This window comes from Salvelinus sp. IW2-2015, linkage group LG1, assembly GCF_002910315.2.
Source record: "Salvelinus sp. IW2-2015 linkage group LG1, ASM291031v2, whole genome shotgun sequence".
Taxonomy (NCBI): domain Eukaryota; kingdom Metazoa; phylum Chordata; class Actinopteri; order Salmoniformes; family Salmonidae; genus Salvelinus; species Salvelinus sp. IW2-2015.
In genome coordinates this window covers 54,095,566-54,116,663 of record NC_036838.1, presented here as the reverse complement: position 1 = coordinate 54,116,663, position 21,098 = coordinate 54,095,566, and the positions used below count along the sequence as shown (strand labels likewise).

At 43.5% G+C, this 21,098-nt stretch overlaps 1 protein-coding gene across 3 annotated transcripts; it reads right to left on the bottom strand.

Annotated features, from left to right (window-relative positions):
* Positions 1–706: 706 nt before the first annotated feature.
* LOC111970183 (ephrin type-A receptor 2-like) lies at positions 707–19,372 on the bottom strand. Of its 3 annotated transcripts, none has more exons than XM_023996755.2 (15): positions 19,104–19,372; positions 17,969–18,036; positions 15,917–16,556; positions 9,102–9,257; positions 8,419–8,879; positions 8,101–8,278; positions 7,891–7,987; positions 7,319–7,374; positions 6,186–6,311; positions 5,890–6,075; positions 4,963–5,237; positions 4,568–4,717; positions 3,055–3,248; positions 2,782–2,937; positions 707–2,428 (listed from the first exon to the last, which is right to left on the bottom strand). In XM_023996755.2, the coding sequence occupies exons 1-15, from the start codon at positions 19,186–19,188 to the stop codon at positions 2,308–2,310; spliced, it is 2,949 nt and encodes a 982-aa protein (XP_023852523.1). In that variant the 5' UTR covers positions 19,189–19,372; the 3' UTR covers positions 707–2,307. The 3 variants fall into 3 exon arrangements, with proteins under 3 accessions (XP_023852523.1, XP_023852501.1, XP_023852512.1); XM_023996733.2 differs by having other exon boundaries at positions 7,891–7,990; positions 19,104–19,371; XM_023996744.2 differs by having other exon boundaries at positions 4,963–5,234; positions 7,891–7,990; positions 19,104–19,368.
* Between the last annotated feature and the right edge of the window lie 1,726 nt (positions 19,373–21,098).

Genomic DNA, 21,098 nt, shown 5'->3' with positions numbered 1-21,098 from the left:
CGTACACAAATGCACATCAAGACATGTAAACTGAGCAAAAAATCGAAATGCAACAATTTCAAAGATGTTCCTGAGTTAATATTAGAAATCGGTCACTTGAAATTAATTTGGCCGAAATCTATGGATTTCGCATGACTGGGCAGAGGTGCAGCAATGGTCTCAACCTTCCATTGATCTCATTGTACAATCATACAAGGACTGAGAGGAGAACGTATATGTGGAGGAGCAACGCATACATATATCTGTGCAAAGATAACATTTCATTATTTCGTCACCCTGCCCTCCCCATCTGACGATCATGCACATGAAGAAGCCGGATGTGGAGGTCCTGGGCTGGTGTGGTTACACGTGGTCTGCGGTTGTGAGGCCGGTTGGACGTACTGCCAAATTCTCTAAAATGACGGAGGCAGCTTATGGTAGAGAAATTAACATTCAATTCTCTGGCAACAGCTCTGYTGGACATTCCTGCAGTCAGCATGGCAATTGCATGCTCCCTCAACTTGAGACATCTGGCATTGTGTTATGACACAACTGCACATTTTAGTGGCCTTTTATTGTCCCCCGCACAAGGTGCACCTGTGTAARGATCATGCTGTTTAATCCGCTTCTTGATATGCCACACCTGACAAGTGGTTGGATTATCTTGACAAAGGATAAATGCTCACTAACAGGACTGTAAACAAATTTGTGCATATTGTGAGAGAAATAAGCTTTTTGATTTTTATTTCAGCTTTTGAAACATSGAACTAACACATTACATGTTGCGTTTATATTTTTATTCAGTGTAGATAAACGTGTCAATATTACATTTAGAGACATTGTAATAACTGTCCCACTCAAAATTGCAAGTGAACAATTAATTGAAGAGAAATTAATATTGAGTCCTAGATACAGCGAGTATGAATTTAGCAGGGGCTCAGTAACAGATGATACATATGTGATGAAGTACAGTAGAGTAGAGATGGAACATTCCAGACTGCAATGGTAGTCACTAACTGACATCGAAGCTGACTGTGCTTATCGCCAACTGGAGGGTGGTTGTCAAGGAAATACCCCCCAAAATGTTGATTTCAATCAAACATGATTTTTTCTTGCCTGTATTTTTTATCAAATCGAAATGTTTCATGTGCTGAAATGCTTGTTTCTAGCTCCTTAACAGTGCAAAAAGTCAAACAAGCACACAAATAATCATCAGAAACAAGAAATCATAAATATCAGAACGAATCCAGTGAACCCAAATAACATTAAATTAGTAATCCTAATGCAATCTATGCATATTTACACAAAATATATATACCTAGAATGATATGTACAGCAGTAGATATTACAGTGAGCTATGTCGAGAATCCAGTGTATAAATAGTATAACTACAATGTAATGTACAGTAGTTGATATTATTTTCTGCTGGTTGATTGAATTCAGACAAGTGATTGCTACAAGGAAACAATGATTTTATTGAAACAGAAAACTATATTTCTAAAAATGTGCCAGAGCAGTGTCTTTAATTTAAAAAATACAATAAATATTAAATATTAAATAAATATTAAATAATAATGGAAGAACCACTAAGAGTAGATGGAGATGAACTGTAAACTAAAGAAAAATACTATTTCAAAATGTATAAGAGAAAAGTATATGAGGTGGATTGCAGACAGGATGGAACCTACAAAATCAAAAAGAAAGAAAAGGTATTTGATCTCTTGACCTGACTGGAATAATTCAGAAGACCAATAAACCTGTCATTTGAGTAGACTGGCATTCTCATCTATCTATCTGTTACGTCAAAACCTCAAATCTTTATGAAACGAATAAGTCCAGAAGTGACTAGAGGAATAAGTGAGTGCTTGAGTAGGAGGTAGACCCAGTCCTGGAGTGCCTTAGCTTGAATGTCTTTTGTTTTTCAGACTTCCATTTGAGAAAAAAAGTCTCAGGTCTCATACAGCTTCCTCCAAAGCCTGTCGTTTCCTATCTGCCATTATATTTCCATACTTGATAATATAAAAAGTTATTTATATATGATGCATTACTTCTCCTTTAACCATCTCTCAGCGTCTCTTGTCATGGAGATCTTCATGGAGGACTGACATGTAACTGACATGTTCTTCATGGAGGTTTTACATGCCAGTCTTTTCTGAGTGGCTGGCAGGCAAGGTCCTCTTCAGTCATGCCACTGACCAGTCTAAAGCAGCGTGGCTCAGCCATTATTAGTACATGTTCAACCCAACTTGTTCCATTTCCCTATTCAATGTGACAGTGAAATAAGGTGGTCAGTGCAGTCCTATTTTGGGGAATCTCAGGTTGGGGGTCTCACACTGCAAACACTGTACTGCAAACACTGAGTGAGCTGGTCTGGTCTTTAAGTCCAACGATGCTGTAGGCGATTCTCTTCATGTGACCTGGTAACCGCACGCCAATGTTCCTGATGTCCCTGAGAGAGAAGAAAGATAGAGACAGGAGCTGTTAGGAAAATGTTTCACATTCAAACCAATAGGTAGCACATGATAAAATATGATTGCATTTGAAACTTCCTACTCGGACATGATACAGCCAGTGGTGCTATATAGGGTGGGGCAGTGAGGAATGGTATGGGGAGGGGCATTTTATGAGTGCAGCATGAATGAGAGTGTTGCATTCCATAGATGAGTGTGGCATACCGGACAACAAATGCTTAACAAAGATCTGAATACTCTTACTGTATTTTTCAAACGTGGCAGTGTCCCTACTTAGCTCATGTAATGTGGTGAGGCTGGTGCATGGTTACTGTATGTGTGTAGTACTTACTCATGCCTCATGGATAGCACCTGATCCATGGTTGTGATTCCAGCGCAGGCAAAGCTCTCAGTGTACTGACTCATCTTGATGGACTCCAGCCATTCCGGCACAGACCTGAAGGGGGAGCCGTCACAGCCACTGGTGCTGGGGAGGCGGATGGACACACTGTGTGGAAAAAACAGGGAAATAGATTGGTAAGTAAATGCTATATTCACAGTATGTGATTGAAATAAATCAACTGTCATGTCCAGGGGAAATCAGCTTCATTCATTCGCATCTTACCGGGGATCAAAGTGAGCAATGGTTTTCAGAGATTCTGGGCTCCGGAGCAGTTTGTCCAGGATGTTGACGATGTCTGGGAAGCGAGGTCGTTTGGAGCGGTCCTGCAGCCAACACTGCAGCATCAGCTGGTAAACGGTGGATGGACAGTCCATGGGTGCAGGCAGCCGGAAGGCCTCGTTAATGGCCTTCATCACCTGAGGAAGAAGCGGGGTTTAGACCATGTCTCACAGAGCTAGTGTTTGTGATCTAAACCAACAGACTGTAAGATTATGTGTTGTGTTAATGCATGTGGGCACTAACAGTTTTATGTGAAGAGGACTGTGGGAACTATTTTGACTTAGAGGCCCTTAGTGGGTTGTTTTAAACACTCCACCCAGGATAAATACCCAGAGATGATGCATCACAGAGGCCTTGTGTTTACCCAGACCTACAGCGCTCTGTTATTTCCATAAAACAGGGAAGGGAGTGAAGGAAATGTGACGGATTAAGTGTAAGGTCTACCTCATGTTTTCTCATGTCCCAGTAGGGTCTACCTCATTGTTGCTCATGTCCCAGTAGGGTCTACCTCATGGTTGCTCATGTCCCAGTAGGGTCTACCTCATGTTTGCTCATGTCCCAGTAGGGTCTACCTCATTGTTGCTCATGTCCCAGTGGGTCTACCTCATGGTTGCTCATGTCCCAGTAGAGTCTACCTCGTGGTTGCTCAGTCCCAGTAGGGTCTACCTCATGGTTTCTCATGTCCCAGTAGGGTCTACCTCATGGTTGCTCATGTCCCAATGTTTGCTCATGTCCCAGTAGGTCTACCTCATTGTTGCTCATGTCCCAGTGGGGTCTACCTCATGGTTGCTCATGTCCCAGTAGAGTCTACCTCATGGTTGCTCATGTCCCAGTAGGTCTACCTCATGGTTTCTCATGTCCCAGTAGGGTCTACCTCATGTTTGCTCATGTCCCAGTAGGGTCTACCTCATGGTTTCTCATGTCCCAGTATGGCCTACCTCATGGTTTCTCATGTCCCAGTAGGGCCTACCTCATGGTTGCTCATGTCCCAGTAGGGTCTACCTCATTGTTGCTCATGTCCAGTAGGGTCTACCTCATGGTTGCTCATGTCCCAGTAGGGCCTACCTCATGTTTGCTCATGTCCCAGTAGGGTCTACCTCATGGTTGCTTATGTCCCAGTAGGGCCTACCTCATGGTTTCTCATGTCCAGTAGGGTCTACCTCATGGTTGCTCATGTCCCAGTAGGGTCTACCTCATTGTTTCTCATGTCCCAGTAGGCCTACCTCATGGTTGCTCATGTCCCAGTAGTCCAGTAGGGGTCTACCTCATGGTTGCTCATGTCCCAGTAGGGTCTACCTCATGGTTTCTCATGTCCCAGTAGGGTCTACCTCATGGTTTCTCATGTCCCAGTAGGGTCTACCTCATGTTTGCTCATGTCCCAGTAGGGTCTACCTCATGGTTTCTCATGTCCCAGTAGGGTCTACCTCATTGTTGCTCATGTCCCAGTAGGGCCTACCTCATGGTTGCTCATGTCCCAGTAGGGTCGTTCTCCGAAGGCCATGACTTCCCACATGACTATGCCGAAGCTCCACACGTCGCTGGCCGAGGTGAACTTCCTGTAGGCGATAGCCTCTGGGGCGGTCCAGCGGATGGGGATCTTCCCTCCCTGAAGGAACAGCAACAATAACTAATCATAAGAATGAGACTGAAGGGAATGTATTCACTGGAGGCATGGCTATTACTAATGTAAAGGTTTAGGAGGCGGAGTGAGTGTCTGTCAACATCACCAATCATTTGTAACCAATTATAAGTAAAGACATGGGAAGGCTACTAAGTGCATAGCACAAAGTAGATTGTTATACCCCCACTGTTTCCATACATTAATATCAGTACTATGGATGTTTGACTCACGCTGGTGGTGTAGGTGCCCTCAGGATCGTCTTCCAGCACGCGGGACAGGCCGAAGTCAGACACCTTGCACTCCAGGTTGCTGTTGACCAGAACGTTGCGGGCAGCCAGGTCTCGGTGAACATAGCTCATGTCAGAGAGGTACTTCATGCCGGCCGCGATGCCACGCAGCATGCCCACCAGCTGGTACGATGACATCTCCCCATCATGGTCCTTTAGATAGTTGTCAAGCGCTCCATTCTCCATGTATTCTGTCACAATCATGGCATGCTTGACTGCTAGAAGAAAATTATAAAAAGGTACCAATGTAGTACTTCAAGTCTACAAAAGAGGCACAGTATGGTGGAGATGGGAAATAGGGGATGTTACTAGATAAAGTAAATAACTTAATAATAACTAATAAATGTCACGACTTCCGCCGAAGTCGGCTCCTCTCCTTGTTTGGGCGGCGTTCGGTAGTCGACGTCATCGGCTTTCTAGCCATCGCCGCTCCATTTTTCATGTATCCATTTGTTTTGTCTTGTTCCCTGCACACCTGGTTTCCATTCCCCAATCACACTGCATGTATTTATTCTTCTGTTCCCCCTCATGTCTTTATGTGAAATTGTTTGTGTTACGTGTTAATTGTTGACGCGCCAGACTGGTTTGCTTATACCGTGTTGTTCACGAAGATGTTTATTGTTAAACATAAATTATTGTGAATGTTTTGCGCGTTTTGCACTTTTGCCTAATGGCTGGAGGTTTTGACGCAGTTGCGTCCGTCTGTTGGTTTCTCCTGACTCAATAAAGTGTGTGCCTGTTCACAACTCTCTGCTCTCCTGCACCTGACTTCGCTACCAGTACGCACACACCTGACAATAAATGACTATTCAGTGAATCAGTAGAGGCTGCCATTTGAGACGCAGACAGTGTCTGAGAGCAGGAACTCACACTTGGTGATGACTCCCTCCAGGCGGATGATGTTCTGGTGGGAGAACTGGCCCATGATGCTAGCTTCACTCAGGAAATCCTGCTTCTGCTTCTCTGTGTAGCCTGGCTTCAATGTCTTGATGGCTACCGCTACCTCTCCTCTCCTTGGAGCCTTCATCAAACCACGGTACACTTCCCCAAACTCTCCTGTGAAACAGAAACACACAGAGAATAATATGAATTCATAACATTCTTCTTGGGGGAGGGGATCAGTGAGATTTGTTCAAAATATTACTGTAAACTAGTTTGACATTTACCTGCTCCGATGGCTTTTTGCTTAGTGACAAGACTGGGATGAATCTCGCTGGCAAACTTCAGGATAGCCGTGTTGGGGTCCTCGTACATGTGTGGGTCAACGTAGGTCTTCAGGGGCTTCAGTTGATCTGAGGAAGTGTGAAAGACAATTAGTCAAGGAGGAGATTGAAGATGGGAGATAATCTCTTTGGTAATGCACATCGCTGTTCCAATAGAGGGACTTTGACTATATATACAAAAGTATGTGGACACCCCTTAAAATTAGTGGATTTTGCTATTTCAGCCACACTCGTTGCTGACAGGTGCATAAAATCGAGCACACTGCCATTCAATCTCCATAGACAAACATTGGCAGTAGAATGGCCTTACTGAAGAGCTCAGTGACTTTCAATGTGGCACTGTCATAGGATACCACCTTTCCAACAAGTCAGTTAGTCAAATTTCTCTGCCTTCATTGGACTCTGGAGCAGTGGAAACTCGTTCTCTGGAGTGATGAATCATCTGGCAGTCCGACGGACAAATCTGTGTTTAGCGGATGCCAGGAGAACGCTACCTGCCCCAATGCAAAGTGCCAACTGTAAAGTTTGGTGGAGGAGGAATAATGGCCTGGGGCTATTTTTCATGGTTCAGGCTAGGCCCCTTAGTTCCAGTGAAGGGACATTTTAACGCTACAGCATACATTCTAGACGATTCTGTGCTTCCAACTTTGTTGCAACAGTTTGGGGAAAGCCCTTTCCTGTTTCAGCATGACAATGCCCCCGTGCACAAAGCGAGGTCCATACAGAAATTATTTGTTGAGATCGGTGTGAAACTTGACTGGCCTGCTCAAAGCCCTGACCTCAACCCCATCGAACACCTTTCGGATTAATTGGAACGCCGACTGCGAGCCAGGCCAAATCGCCCAACATCAGTGCCCGAACTCAATAACGCTCTTGTGGCAGATTGGAAGCAAGTCCCAGCAGCAATGTTCCAACATCTAGTGGAAAGCCTTCCCAGAAGAGTATAGGCTGTTATAGCAGCAAAGGGGGGACCAACTCCATATTAATGCCCATGATTTTGGAATGAGATGTTCGACGAGCCGGTGTCCACATACTTTTGGTCATGTAGTGTATTTCTTGGATGCTGTGATTCCTACCTGTGCTGAAGAAGTAGGGGTCCTCTGATCCCTGTCTATGACGGTAGTTCATTCTCCTGTTAGGAAGCACAGTCACTATTATGATTGGCCAGACAATATGCAATGTTAAGACATTCTTATTATGTAAGGTATCATTAAACTGCCCAGTGAAAATCTCACTTTTAAAAGTTCATATTCTGTTAACTCATATCCAGATAATGTTGTTGACTCGTCCTATACTCGTATATACAGACAGGCTGCCGTATCAGTAAAGGCAGCATCATCTTCAGCCACAGACCCAGTCAGCTACAGTTACAGTTTTTAACAGCTACTCTGGCTGTTACTGATAAAAACCCTCTTCGAGATGACATGGCATTACATTCTCAATCAGCTTATTAAGAAAAACATTTACTCACTATGACTGAGATACAGTATGTGGTTGTGCCACATAGTTATCTTAAGATGAATGCACTAACTGTAAGTCGCTTTGGATAAGAGCATCTGCTAAATTACTGAAATGGAAATGTAATGAAATACCAAATGTGAACTACATCTTAGGACAGAGGGATATGATAGGATTAGTGTGTTCTAACCGTTTGTGCAGCAGTAGAAGGACTACAACGACGAGCAGCATGATTCCTCCTCCTACTACAGCTCCCATAACCCCTGTGTAGTTCTGGACCTGAGACTCTGCTGAAACACAACCACAGACAACATAGTGAGATCACAATACACTCACATTTTTAAACGTCTTGTCTGGATATTAGAGACAAACAGTGTGGTGTCTCTAGGGCCACACTTACCAATGGGCAAGGTTTTGAACTCATGCTTCATGCTGTATCCCCCTGGGTTTCCCTCAGGGCTGAGAGCCTGGACTCTGAACACGTAGGCCGTGTCAGGGGAGAGGTCACTGATCTGCACCGTACTCTTGTCCAGAACCAGGACTGTGTATGCAGTGACATCACGCTCACTGTCGTCCTCCTGCACGGGACAGGGAGAGAGAGGAGCACTGAGAGGGGATTCACTATAGAGATATACTAATACTATTATATATATGTTGTGTTTAATGTGTGACTGACATGGAGAGAAGAGAGAGGGAGGAGTGTAGTTGTCTGTCTTACCTTCCTGCGGTACATGAGTTCGTAGCGGTGGGTGATATGGGATGGTGCTCGGCTGGACAGAGCCCAGGACAGAGACAGGCTGGTGGGGCTCCGCTCATCCAGACGGATGGACGTCACCTTGGGGGGATCAGTGAAGTGCAGAGAGGTGGTGATGGTGCTGCTGGGTCTCTGGCTGCTGTACTGAGACACTCCGCTGCGGGCCTCTACAGTGAACGTGTAGTTGAGGTGGGGCTCCAACTGGCTGACAGTCACCACAGTGTCCTGGAGGTCCGTGGGGTCGGGCTGGAAGCGGACCTTCTCCCCACAGGGCACACACAGGGCCCCGGTGCAGCGCTCACACACCACGCTGTAGCAGATGTCCCGGCGGCCTCCTGTCACCAGTGGGGGGCTCCAGGACAGCTGCAGCCTGCCGTCCGCTGACAGAGTGGTGGAGGCCAGGTCACGAGGGGCGCTGGGTGGGGCTAAAGGAGGAGGCAGAAAGTAGACAATAGTTATTATGAGACATTCCAAATGTTAATACACCAGATGAAGAACGCTCAGATCCCTCTATCAACAATGATGATGACATAAAGACAGTATAGCCTATGAGGACACAGGATAAAATAAGGAATGGCTGTAGAATTGGCTAATCCTTTGTTAGTGATAGGCCTGGCTGTAGCTGACTATCTAGCCATTGTTCTTACCAGAGCAGGCTGACATAAGAGGGTCTGATGGGGAGCGGTAGAATCCCTCCATACATGGACACAGGAGGGCGCCGGCTGTGGATGGCTCAGTATTCTCAGGACAAACCTCACAGGACTCACTGGACACAGAGTCTTTAAAGGAGCCTGGCGTACATGCTGAAAGAAACAGGAGGATGCTTATCAGTTATAGTATTATTAGTATCCACACGTACACAAGGGAAAGAGTGTGTGATTGAGTTACAATACATTAAAACGATATCTCTGTCAGTCCCCTGGGGCTTGACAGGAAACTCAGGCTGTGGTTAAACTGTAATCACTGAGGCTTTGTATTTAAACAGAATGGAATGGGATTTTCCGGACGATTTGCCTCCACTTGTCCTTTGCGCCTCAAGTTCCATTCTCAAGTTGCACTGACAGTCAACCGGATGCCACGGAAACACTCAACATAGCAGATGTTCACTCTGTACAACCGTTCCCTTTTGAACTCCAAAATCAGCACTGTGAATGCTGGTGTGGGTATTGTTTGAGGAGCCTAACGGAAATAGCAAAATGGTTACTGCTGAAGATATTCAATTGACCTGTGTAGGATATAAAGAGGGGGGGGGTGTGTGTGTGTGGTGTGTGTGTGTGTGTGTGTGGTGTGTGGTGTGTGGTGTGTGTGTGTGTGTGTGTTGTGTGTGTGTGTGTGTGTGTGTGTGTGTGTGTGTGTGTGTGTGTGTGTGTGGTGTGTGTGTGTGTGTGTGTGTTGGACAGAAACCAGGATGCAAGGATTGCAGTCTGAAACTGTACTTCCTTCCCTTCCTCCGGTGACAACATGCTAGGATGGAGCAAGGGAGAGGAAGTCTGGAGGAAGTAGAACTGGTAAAGGGGAGATGTTGTTGACCGACCGTGTTGTTGGAGCCTAAATCAATACACATTTTTTAGGAGAATCGATGTGAATGTTTACTTTAAGAAGCGATCTCCTCTCTCACACCCTTTATTCTAATGTCTCCCCAGGGGATAAGTCTTTCATCAGGCCTCTATAGTGAAGAGGGTGACCTGTGATGGACAAGAYGGATCTGCCGGTGACTTAACCACCATGACAGAAGGACCGCTGCGTAACAACCAGCCCCACAATAGAACAATGGATATGAGTTTTGAGTTTGAGTAGGGGGGATTGAGAAGAATAGATGGATGGGGGATGGGTTAGGGTCTCAAGTACCAACAGAAGTTCTCTCTGGGGAATCACTCTGGGAGTGTAGGGGTGTATAGTGCTCTGAACGCATAAGAAAAGGGGGCTAGCCTGTTTCATCTGGAGAAGGAGCAGCAGGACTCCTGCCACGTATCAAAGCACCCCTACCCCTATTCATCTATTGTGACTGGGATTGGACTGAGTGGTTCCATAAATATGTTGTGTTTATTCATTAGAGCCCTAAAATGGTGGCATGTGCGCTGCATATATCAGTGACAGCATTCTTTCAAGATCACTCTGAGAATGTTTGAATCTCAGTGGGCGAAACTTTACAAGACTAAAAAAGGAATTTGACAGAATTATTACATATTAATGTGGTTGTTTGTTATTGATGAATTGCATTAAGAGTAAAAAAAAATAGATTTTCTTACAAAACTAAAGAAAAAAATAATAATATCTGACTGAAAGTGGTACCTGAAATAATGCCTCACATTGTCCTGTTCAGTCCCTTTGGACACGGCAGTGCTCTTTATGAATGAATGGAGTGGTGGAGGCAGTAATGTATCTGTTAATTTCATCTATGTTGTGATCTCTGTGTAGGCCCATTGTTCTAATGAGTGGGAACAAGGTTTAGAGAGCTCATTGTGTTAACAACCGGATGAAAGAGCAAAGAGGAGTGAAGTTGGGCATATCATTCACAAACAGCTGTCCTTTTGCTCCACACTAATCCTCTTGACAACATTTTTTTTACCTTTATTTAACTAGGCAAGTCAGTTAAGAACAAATATTCTTATTCTCAATGATGGCCTAGGAATAGTGGGTTAACTGCCTTGTTCAGGGGTAGAACGCCAGATTTTTACCTTGGGGATTTGATTTTGCAACCTTTCGGTTACTAGTCCAACGTTCTAACCACTATGCTACCTACCGCCCCTTGCCTAACTTAACTAAGTTCCTGGCAGTTCCACACATCTAACTGACCAACCTCTCATGTGCCCGCCAACTGTCCACTAACCACCAACTACCCTCCCTAATGACTTCATACTGAGTCACGAACAGCCATCTTATTTGAGTCATCCTGGCCCAACCTTCCCCTTTACTTCCTCGTTCCCAGAAGATATTCTCTGGACCTTTAGAGACATAAATCCCTTGCCATTGACAGGAATGTGTTTCTGCTTGACTGTACAGAGAATTAGGGTATGACTCAGTATTATAAACTAGTATAATAATGAACTGAACAAGTTTGTCATGGCAACCCTGTTTGGGTCTTTTCTGGCTTTGTCATCTTTTAATATATATATACAGTTGAAGTTGGAAGTTTACATACACTTAGGTTGAAGTATTTAAAACTAGTTTTTCAACCACTCCACAAATTTCTTGTTAACAAACTATAGTTTTGGCAAGTCGGTTAGGACATCTACTTTGTGCATGATACAAGTAATTTTTCCAACAATTGTTTACATACAGATTATTTCACTTATAATTCACTGTATCACAATTCCAGTGGGTCAGAAGTTTACATACACTAAGTTGACTGTGCCTTTAAACAGCTTGTAAAATTCCAGAAAATGATGTAATGGCTTTAGAAGCTTCTGATGACCTAATTGACATCATTTGAGTCAATTGGAGGTGTACCTGTGGATGTATTTCAAGGCCTACCTTCAAACTCAGTGCCTCTTTGCTTGACTTCATGGGAAAATCAAAAGATTATAGACCTCCACAAGTCCGGTTCATCCTTGGGAGCAATTTCCAAACGCCTGAAGGTACCACGTTCATCTGTACAAACAATAGTACGCAAGTATAAACACCATGGGACCACGAAGCCGTCATACCACTCAGAAGGAGACGCGTCCTGTCTCCTAGACATGAATGTACTTTGGTGCGAAAAGTGCAAATCAATCCCAGAACAACAGCAAAGGACCTTGTGAACATGCTGGAGGAAACAGGTACAAAAGTATCTATATCCACAGTAAAAACGAGTCCTATATCGACATAACCTGAAAGGCCGCTCAGCAAGGAAGAAGACACTGCTCCAAAACTGCCATAAAAAAGCCAGACTATGGTTCGCATCTGCACATGGGGACAAAGATAGTACTTTTTGGAGAAATGTCCTCTGGTCTGATGAAACAAAAATAGAACTGTTTGGCCATAATAACCATCATTATGTTTGGAGGAAAAAGGGGGAGGCTTGCAAGCCGAAGAACACTATCCCAACCATGAAGCACAGGGGTGGCAGCATCATGTTGTGGGGGTGCTTTGCTACAGGAGGGACTGGTGCACTTCACAAAATAGATGGCATCATGAGGGAGGACAATTATGTGGATATATTGAAGCAACATCTCAAGACATCAGTCAGGAAGTCTTCCAAACGGACAATGACGCCAAGCATACTTCCAAAGTTGTGGCAAAATTGCTTAAGGACAACAAAGTCAAGGTATTGGAGTGGCCATCACAAAGCCCTGACCTCAATCCCATAGAAAATTTGTGGGCAGAACTGAAAAAGCGTGTGCGAGCAAGGAGGCCTACAAACCTGGCTCAGTTACACCAGCTCTGTCAGGAGGAATGAGACAAAATTCACCCAACTTATTGTGGGAAGCTTGTGGAATGCTACCCGAGACGTTTGACCCAAGTTAAACAATTTAAAGGCAATGCTACCAAATACTAATTGAGTGTATGTAAACTTCTGACCCACTGGGAATGTGATAATTCTATCTACAATTATTCTGACATGTCACATTCTTAAAATAAAGTAGTGATCCTAACTGACCTAAGACAGGGAATTTTTACTATGATTAAATGTCAGGAATTGTGAAAAACTGAGTTTAAATGTATTTGGCTAAGGTGTATGTAAACTTCCGACTTCAACTGTATTTTTTTTTTTAAAGGTCCCGAACAGTCATTCCCATGTAAAATGGCCTTTTGAGTGACTATAATATCCCCCATAATATTTTTGGGGATTAGAAATGCTGAAATTTTTGAGGGAAAAAGGCATTTCTCTCTCATGGCTTACTACCAGGAAGTTTGAAAAGACAGGCTGAGTGGCGGAGAACTTATATTCATGAGCTCGCCTTGACTGACAGCTCTTTGAAACGCCTATGTCAAAAAACTTGGATGCAGTGAGCAATGTTGCAGTAAAATCATCTCAAGCAAATGTGGTGATCCACAAAGAAACTCAAACAGCATTGAAATTGCATCATTAATGTATTTTTTTAATACATCTTCTGTTTGGCATGTCGCTTGTGATGCGATTCACAGCAGCACTGACAGATGCCTCTGCCAACAGTTCTGGACATGGTACATTCCTGAGCTTGGCCTTCCCCCTTCGGCTGGAACTATCAGACCCTTCGGGGTACCCTTCCTCAGGCTTGGAGCTATGGTATGGTGGAATACTTTCTCAATGTTAAGATAAATGTCTCTTTAATGTAGTACGGTAACAACATAACAATCTATGACAGGGTTCCCTAACTGGCGGCCTGCGGCCCGGGTTTGGCCCTCAGTTTTTAGACATTTTAGAAATGTTTTTGAAAATGAAATACAGAAATGTCTCATTTACATAAGTATTCACACCCCTGAGTCAATACATTGTAGAAGCACCTTTGTCGGCGATTACAGCTTTGAGTCGTCTTGGGTATGTCTGTATCCACAAGAGACACATCTGGATTTGGGGATTTTCTCCCATTCTTCCTTGCATATTTGATCAAGCTCTCATAAATTAGATGGGGAACGGCGGTGAGCCGTAATCTTCAAGTCTTTCCACAGATTTTCAATTCTAGTCTGGGCTTTGGCTGGGCCACAAAGGGACTTTCACATTCTTGTTCTGAAACCATTCCAGCATTGCATTGGCTGTATGCTTGGGGTCATTAAATTCTCTAAAACGACGTTGGAGGCGGCTTATGGTAGAGAAATGAACATTAAATTCTCTGGCAACAGCTCTGGTGGACATTCCTGTACTCAGTATGCCAAATCCACACTCCCTCAAAACTTGAGACATATATGGCATTGTGTTGTGTGACAAAAATTCACATTTTAGAGTGTTCTTTTATTGTCCCCAGTACAAGGTGCACCTGTGTATTAATCTTGCTGTTTAATCAGCTTCTTGATATGCCACACCTGTCAGGTGGATGGATTATCTTGGCAAAGGAGAAATGCTCACTAACAGGGATGTTAACAAATTTGCGCTCAAAATTTTAGAGAAATAAGCTTTTTGTGCATATAGAACATTTCTGGGATCTTTTATTTCAGTTCATGAAACATAGTAGCAACACTTTACATGTTACGTTTATATTTTAGTTCAGTTAGTTGATGATCCCTGATCTATGAGCTAACCTGGTTGCCGAGCCTATTGGCTATATTTTACTGTAATAGGGAGTCAAAGGGATACAATCCAAGTAATTATACCACCCAAGGTGACTAGGATCTCTGGCTTCAACAAGGGAGCATCTTGTCCCGTCATAAACCACAGACTGACTCAGTATAACCTTCCTGACTGAGATGGGCGTGATGGCACAGTCCCTGTAATCTGTGGTTCGCCTCAGCCATGGCTATGGACGCACACAAATAGCTGTGTGGAGAAGACACACTGCTCAGGTACTCTTCAGCTGGCACATCAAGTCACATGGCTCTCCTTAGCCAATCAGTACGGGAGGGGACGTGAGGGTGAACGAATTCCTTTCAGAAATCCCCAGTTCACTGAGCGTAAAGTAATGTAATGTTCCTCCCTCCCTGCCCCCCCCCCCCTCCCTCCTTTCCAGTTTCCTCCTGATAGCTCAACACACCACACCCTGGATTACCAAAGACATGGCAACTTTCATACAAACAATGTGAGCAAAAAATCATTTACATTTCAATTCATTACTGCAATGTGTTCCATCTAGGCGTACTCTCAGTGTTTCTCAACTACAACATTAAAAAAACAAATGCCTCTACCAGTCCCCTTGCCTCAAACAAACAGATGTATCCGGATTATATGCATTCAAACATTCTTAAACAACATTCCTACTTAAACTACAAACTTTTACGCCTCATGCCCCTATAGTCTACAACAGATTTCCCTCGTACATTTTTCATTGTCCATAAAACAGTATCCTCCTCACCCCACCCCATTTCTAAGTCCTGAGAGACAAACACAGTGGAAAGAAAATGTTGGCCAACACTAACAGGTAGGATGATTCATGACCAGGAGTGCTCTTTACAGCAGTCAAAACTTCCCCAAAATTCCCTTATGCCTTGTACCTCTGCCACATTCTCCCACATGCAGTCCCTCTCCCATATTATGTTTGGAAATAGTGTTACAATCCTAAACATCTCTTGGTATTGCTGTCAAAACAAACAAAAACATGTCCAAATACCTTTCACTGTTTTGTCTACATTCATTCCTGTAAATCATTCTACACCTGACCTGCTTTTATTTTTGTTTGTGAGATGTTTGAAATCAAAATTAACATTCATGTCTGTGAGGTGTTTTAAATCACAATTAACATTCTTGTGCACAGTGTGCAGTCATTTCTAAAACCCAGCCAGGGTGGTGGTTAGGCCTTGCACTTCTGTAAATACAGCTGCAGTTGAAAACGAACACCTAACATTACAACAGGTAGGGTGTTGGGGTGTGCAGGGAGATGCATTACGTGAAGCCTGGCTGTAGTCTTACCTTGGCAGGAGTCTCCAACAACTTCATAGCCTCCGCGGCATTGGCACTGTCCCACGGGCACCACCCACTCTCCCTCAGCGGTGCAGTAGATGCGTGGGGTGGCCTGGCTCATGGCGTTCTGCACACATGTTCCCTCCACCTCCCTCAGGGCATCTGTTACCGTCTCTGGGAAGGCGGCCAGGCTCTGCACGGTGGACGGACAAGTCTTGTAGTACACCCTCACAGAGAGCAGTGCCACACACGCTCCCATGTCCTGGAAGGCCAGGTAGAAGCCCTTCCTGGATAGAGGGCCCATTGTCCGTGTCTCCACGTTTACCTTCAGCACACCGCGGCCCCGCGTGATTTCGTCCGACGCGATGGTGGCCACTTTGCGGAACTGGCCCTTATGGAAGCTGGTGCCCACGTCGGCATCGGCCTCGAACATGTGCAGGTTGAAGGTCTCTTTGCAGGCGAGCGAGGCGCCGTCGAAGGTGTTGCAGTCCCGCACAACGAAGTGCAGCTCCACAGAGATGCGGGTGGTCCCTGGGCGCCCCTGGATGAAGGTGGTTCGGAGCCAGTTGTCCTGCTCACCCGCGTCGATGTTACACACACTGTAAGTGTAGAGGAGGGAGCCATTCACCACTGTCTGGACTATCTCCCACTGAAACAGAGAGAGAACAGAGGTTTAGTTTAACACAATGTACAGGGCAAGACACAACAAGTGAAGGAAGGAGAGAGAGGGTTTTAAGAGAATGAGCGTAAGATTAAGGGGATTATGTTCTCGTCAAGGATCAGTTGCTGTTTTATTGATGAAACAACTGTCTGCCTGCTGAGAAGCCTATAAACTGCTCAAGCTTTCCTGCTACTTTTCTTCCACACGCCAGGGAAGGATTTAGTCTYGACGCGTGGATTGCTCACTACATGTGTGGTTTCCACGAACTGACGTGGGTGCCTGTGTGACACAGACATAACACTAAAACAAATACTTTTGTGGAATACCAAGCATTATGGCAGTTAAAGTTTTTTTTATAAGTTCATGGAAAAGACATGGCAGCAATATTGGCTGTGATTAAGTCTGTTTTAAGAGAGGGAAAATAAGGAAATGCTTGCCTGGTAGCAGGATTTAAAGGAATCCATTAATTAAGCACATGGCTTTAAAAGCATAACCATCATGAAATCATTTAACCCCTCAGATGGCTTCCATAAAGGCATATTTCATTGGACCATGCACAGTGAGTGCTTTATTCCAAGTGTGAGAAGGGAGAGTGTGAGAAGGAAGAGAAGATAGATATAGATCAAGAACAAAGTGCATTATTAAAACATCCACTCCAAAGTCAAATGTAAATGTGTTCCATAAGTTTGAGGAAGTTTGGTGAGAATAGACAAAACATCATAAAATAGGGGGGAATCCTACCCAATACATAGAGAATGCATTGGAGGATCTGTAAACTTCACGGTCACAAAAGAAAAGCAGTTAGGGCACTGACGCTGACCACGTCCTGTTGCTTTTTTAAGACAGTCAACCACACTACTATAGATAGAGGAATGCCTCTCTCCCCCTCCACCCAGTCTCCCTTCCTTTCTCCTTCCATCAGTCTTGTGTTCTAGTTTGACTGACAGGAACCTCCCAAATTTATATTACCACAGCAACAACAAAAAAGTTTTTGGTGGAATATTGTTGGAATGATGACAACCTGTTGGCTATTTTCAGTTAGAAAATGTACTTTTGTCCTGTAAATTCAGATGCAGCTCTTACGCTGACATTTTATGACATTCATAGTTGTATTATGAAAGGGTTGCTCTAAAACCAGTGTAGGCTAGCTTTTCCAAAACTTTGCGAGCTGCCACTCATTACATCTTTCACAGAAAACTGTTCTGAAGGAATGAGCGAGGAGAGAATGTCTTGCATGTGACCTTTCAAAAATCTGCAATTCAAAATGTGGCTTGGAATCTACATTGTGTGACATCTAGCCTAAGTTTCACACCATCTGGTGTATCATGTGTAGACCATCCATCTGGTTAGACTACTGCAATCCTTATATTTTCTCACTATATGGTATGGTAACTACTCACCCCTTCTTCATATGGCCAGGTCAACCATCCCAACTCGCCTCCTGAAGCTTTCATATCCAGCAGCACCTCTACAGAGATCATTTTAGAGCACTATTAGTAAACATTTTTAGTTCATATGAGGAGCCTTTTCATTAGAAAATAATAGGCATAAGTTCTGATGTGTTATAAGAAATTGAACATGCGTAATAAGCGATGTACTCTACAAGTAAACTGGATTATCAAAGTTACTTTGTTTCTCTGAGCCAACAATTATTAAAGTAGCCTGCTAGAAATTGCCAGGCCTAGATTCACCAAATAGGGCCCAATATAACGCCATCCATGGCTTTCAAGAGGACATGCCCTGGCATGACAAATCTGATCAAATAAGCCATGTCCATTTAAGTAAACTATGAATTACCATGTCCTTCAACCCCCGTGTTTGCATGAAAAAGGCAGAGGAAAGTATGGGAATTTAAATAGCATGATATAGGGAGTGAAAATTGTTGGGAACATCTCTAAGAACCCATGCAAGTCAATCACAGCCTACACTCCCATCCCTTCTCCCTTCAGTACAAGACCCTGTCCACTCCAATACTGAAACTAAAAACTTTGAATGAACAATGGCATCACCTAGCAACTCTCATCTGAAGGAATTTCAGTGTCAAGTCCTCATTGTGAAGTAAAATTCCTTCCTTTAAATCATGATCAAATACCACCATTACCAAGTTGTATAAATTAAGAATAATGAAAAGTATCATTATTGCATGTTTAAAGTAGCAAAGTTAGCCTACAATGTACTGCCTTTCTTTTATTTAAGTCAACATAGGCTAATTATTTTTTGTATTTAACAATTTACAATTATTTTAATCAAAAAAGAAACTGAACAGTACATGAACAAGCCCATGGAATTGTTTGAGGGATCTTTCCCCATATTGACAAGTTAGTTATCATAGAAAAAGCAATACTTTGAATAGAAAATAGAAATATTGGAGGAAAGACTGTTAAAAAAAGACTGTATAACACTGTAATATAGACAATATTGCAAGAATATTACAAAACTTCAAGAATACCATGTCACAGCCCAATCCCCCAACTCATAAAACACAAAGCAAGCCTCTTTACAATCGCATTTTAAAACGAAAAATAGAGTACGTACGTTCTTTCGCGTGAAGAGTAATAAATATATGGTTAATAAATAGATACAAAAACAAAGAATGAAAAGTAACACGACGGAAATCCATTTAAAAAAAAACTTTTGACGGCAATTCCTCTCTGATCTGATCTCGGAATATCGCCGAACTTCTGTGAGCACTACCGGTGTTAACCGCCCTTCGGTTCAGCCGAAAGTTCCATAGAAAAACAGGTGGCATGATGAGCTCCGCCTTTGGAATGTGGGCACAATCCATATATGGTATGCGGTAGAGGTGGGGTCAAGTCATAAGATTATACTACCTGTGCAGTGCGGATGTACATTCAGTGAAACGACTGTAGGCTATCCCCCTAGTACTTTAGCTTTTAGAAAAAAAATACAATATTGTACTATGTCTATTTGTAAAAAAAAATCAACACACCACACACACATGCTCACACATACACACACACCTAGTCCCCTGCCCCAGAATTGTTAATTGAATATTGATTATATCTGTATTATATTCTTATATCCTTATCAATAGTAATAACATGATTTATAATGTACATTTTTTTCTTCTCATCTACTACTAGTACTACTTCGGTAAGAGAGAAAATGAGAGTGAAGAAACCAGTGGGTATTACTTGTGGTCATCTTGAGGTCTTAAGATAAGAGTCCTTATCTTGTTGGACAGTCTTACAAGTAGCTGGAAGCATCTTCCACAAACCATCTTATTTAAAACAGGTCTTTCCCACCCTAGGAAAGGGAGGGGTCAAGTGGAGGGGTGGGCTGGTATGAATATGTGACTACTAATGAGATGGTCTTCATAAAGAACTTTAGAATTTGGGTATGAATATGGGGACACAAAAAAGGCATGAACAATGGCATCACCTAGCAACTCTCATCTGAAGGAATTTCAGTGTCAAGTCCTCTTTGTGAGGCAGCGTGTACGTGGACAGGAGAGCCCCTTGAGCTGAGAGCCAAACATAGACAGCCGTCCTCACAAAGACACAGAAAAATCTACTGAAGAAGACAGACATTGTCTTGTCTTATGTTACCATACATGGACATTAATCATACAACAGACGGAAGGAACGTTGTTGGTTAAAAATGTATTAACAAGTTAAGTACGCTTTGGACTATACAGTGCATTCGGAAAGTACTCAGACTAGTTTCCTTTTTCAAAATGTTGTTACGTTACAGCCTTATTCTAAATTGGATTAAATTAAAATGTTCCTTCATCAATCTACACACAATACCCCATGACAAAGCAATAACAGGTTTTTAGATTGTTTTTTGCAAATGAAAAAAATAAATAAACAGAAATATTACATTTACATAAGTATTCAGACCCTTTACTCAGTACTTTGTTGAATCACCTTTGACTGCGATTACAGCCTCGAGTCTTTTGGGTATGACACTAKAAGCTTGGCACACCTGTATTTGGGGAGTTTCTCCCATTCTTCTCTGCAGATCCTCTCAAGCTCTGTCAAGTTGGACGGGGAGCGTTGCTGCACAGCTATTTGCAGGTCTCTCTAGAAATGTTCGATCGGGTTCAAGTCCGGGCTCTGGTTGGGCCACTCAAGGACATTCAGAGACTTGTCCCAAAGCCACTCCTGCATTGTCTTGGCTGTGTGCTTATGGCCGTTGTCCTGTTGGAAGGTGAACCATTGCTCCAGTCTGAAGTCCTGAGCACTCTGGAGCAGGTTTTCATCAAGGATCTCTCTGTACTTTTCTCCGTTCATCTTTCCCTCGATCCTCACTAGTCTCCCAGTCCCCGCCACTGAAAAACATCCCTATGGCATGATGCTGCCACCACCGTTCTTCACCGTAGGGATGGTGCCAGGTTTCCTTCAGACGTGACGCTTGGCATTCAGGCCAAAGCGTTCAATCTTGGTTCTCACCATCTGAGAGTCCTTTAGGTGCATTTTGGCAAACTCCAAGAGGGCTTTCATATGGCTTTTACTGAGGAGTGGCTTTCGTCTGGCCACTCTACCATAAAGGCCTGATTGGTGGAGT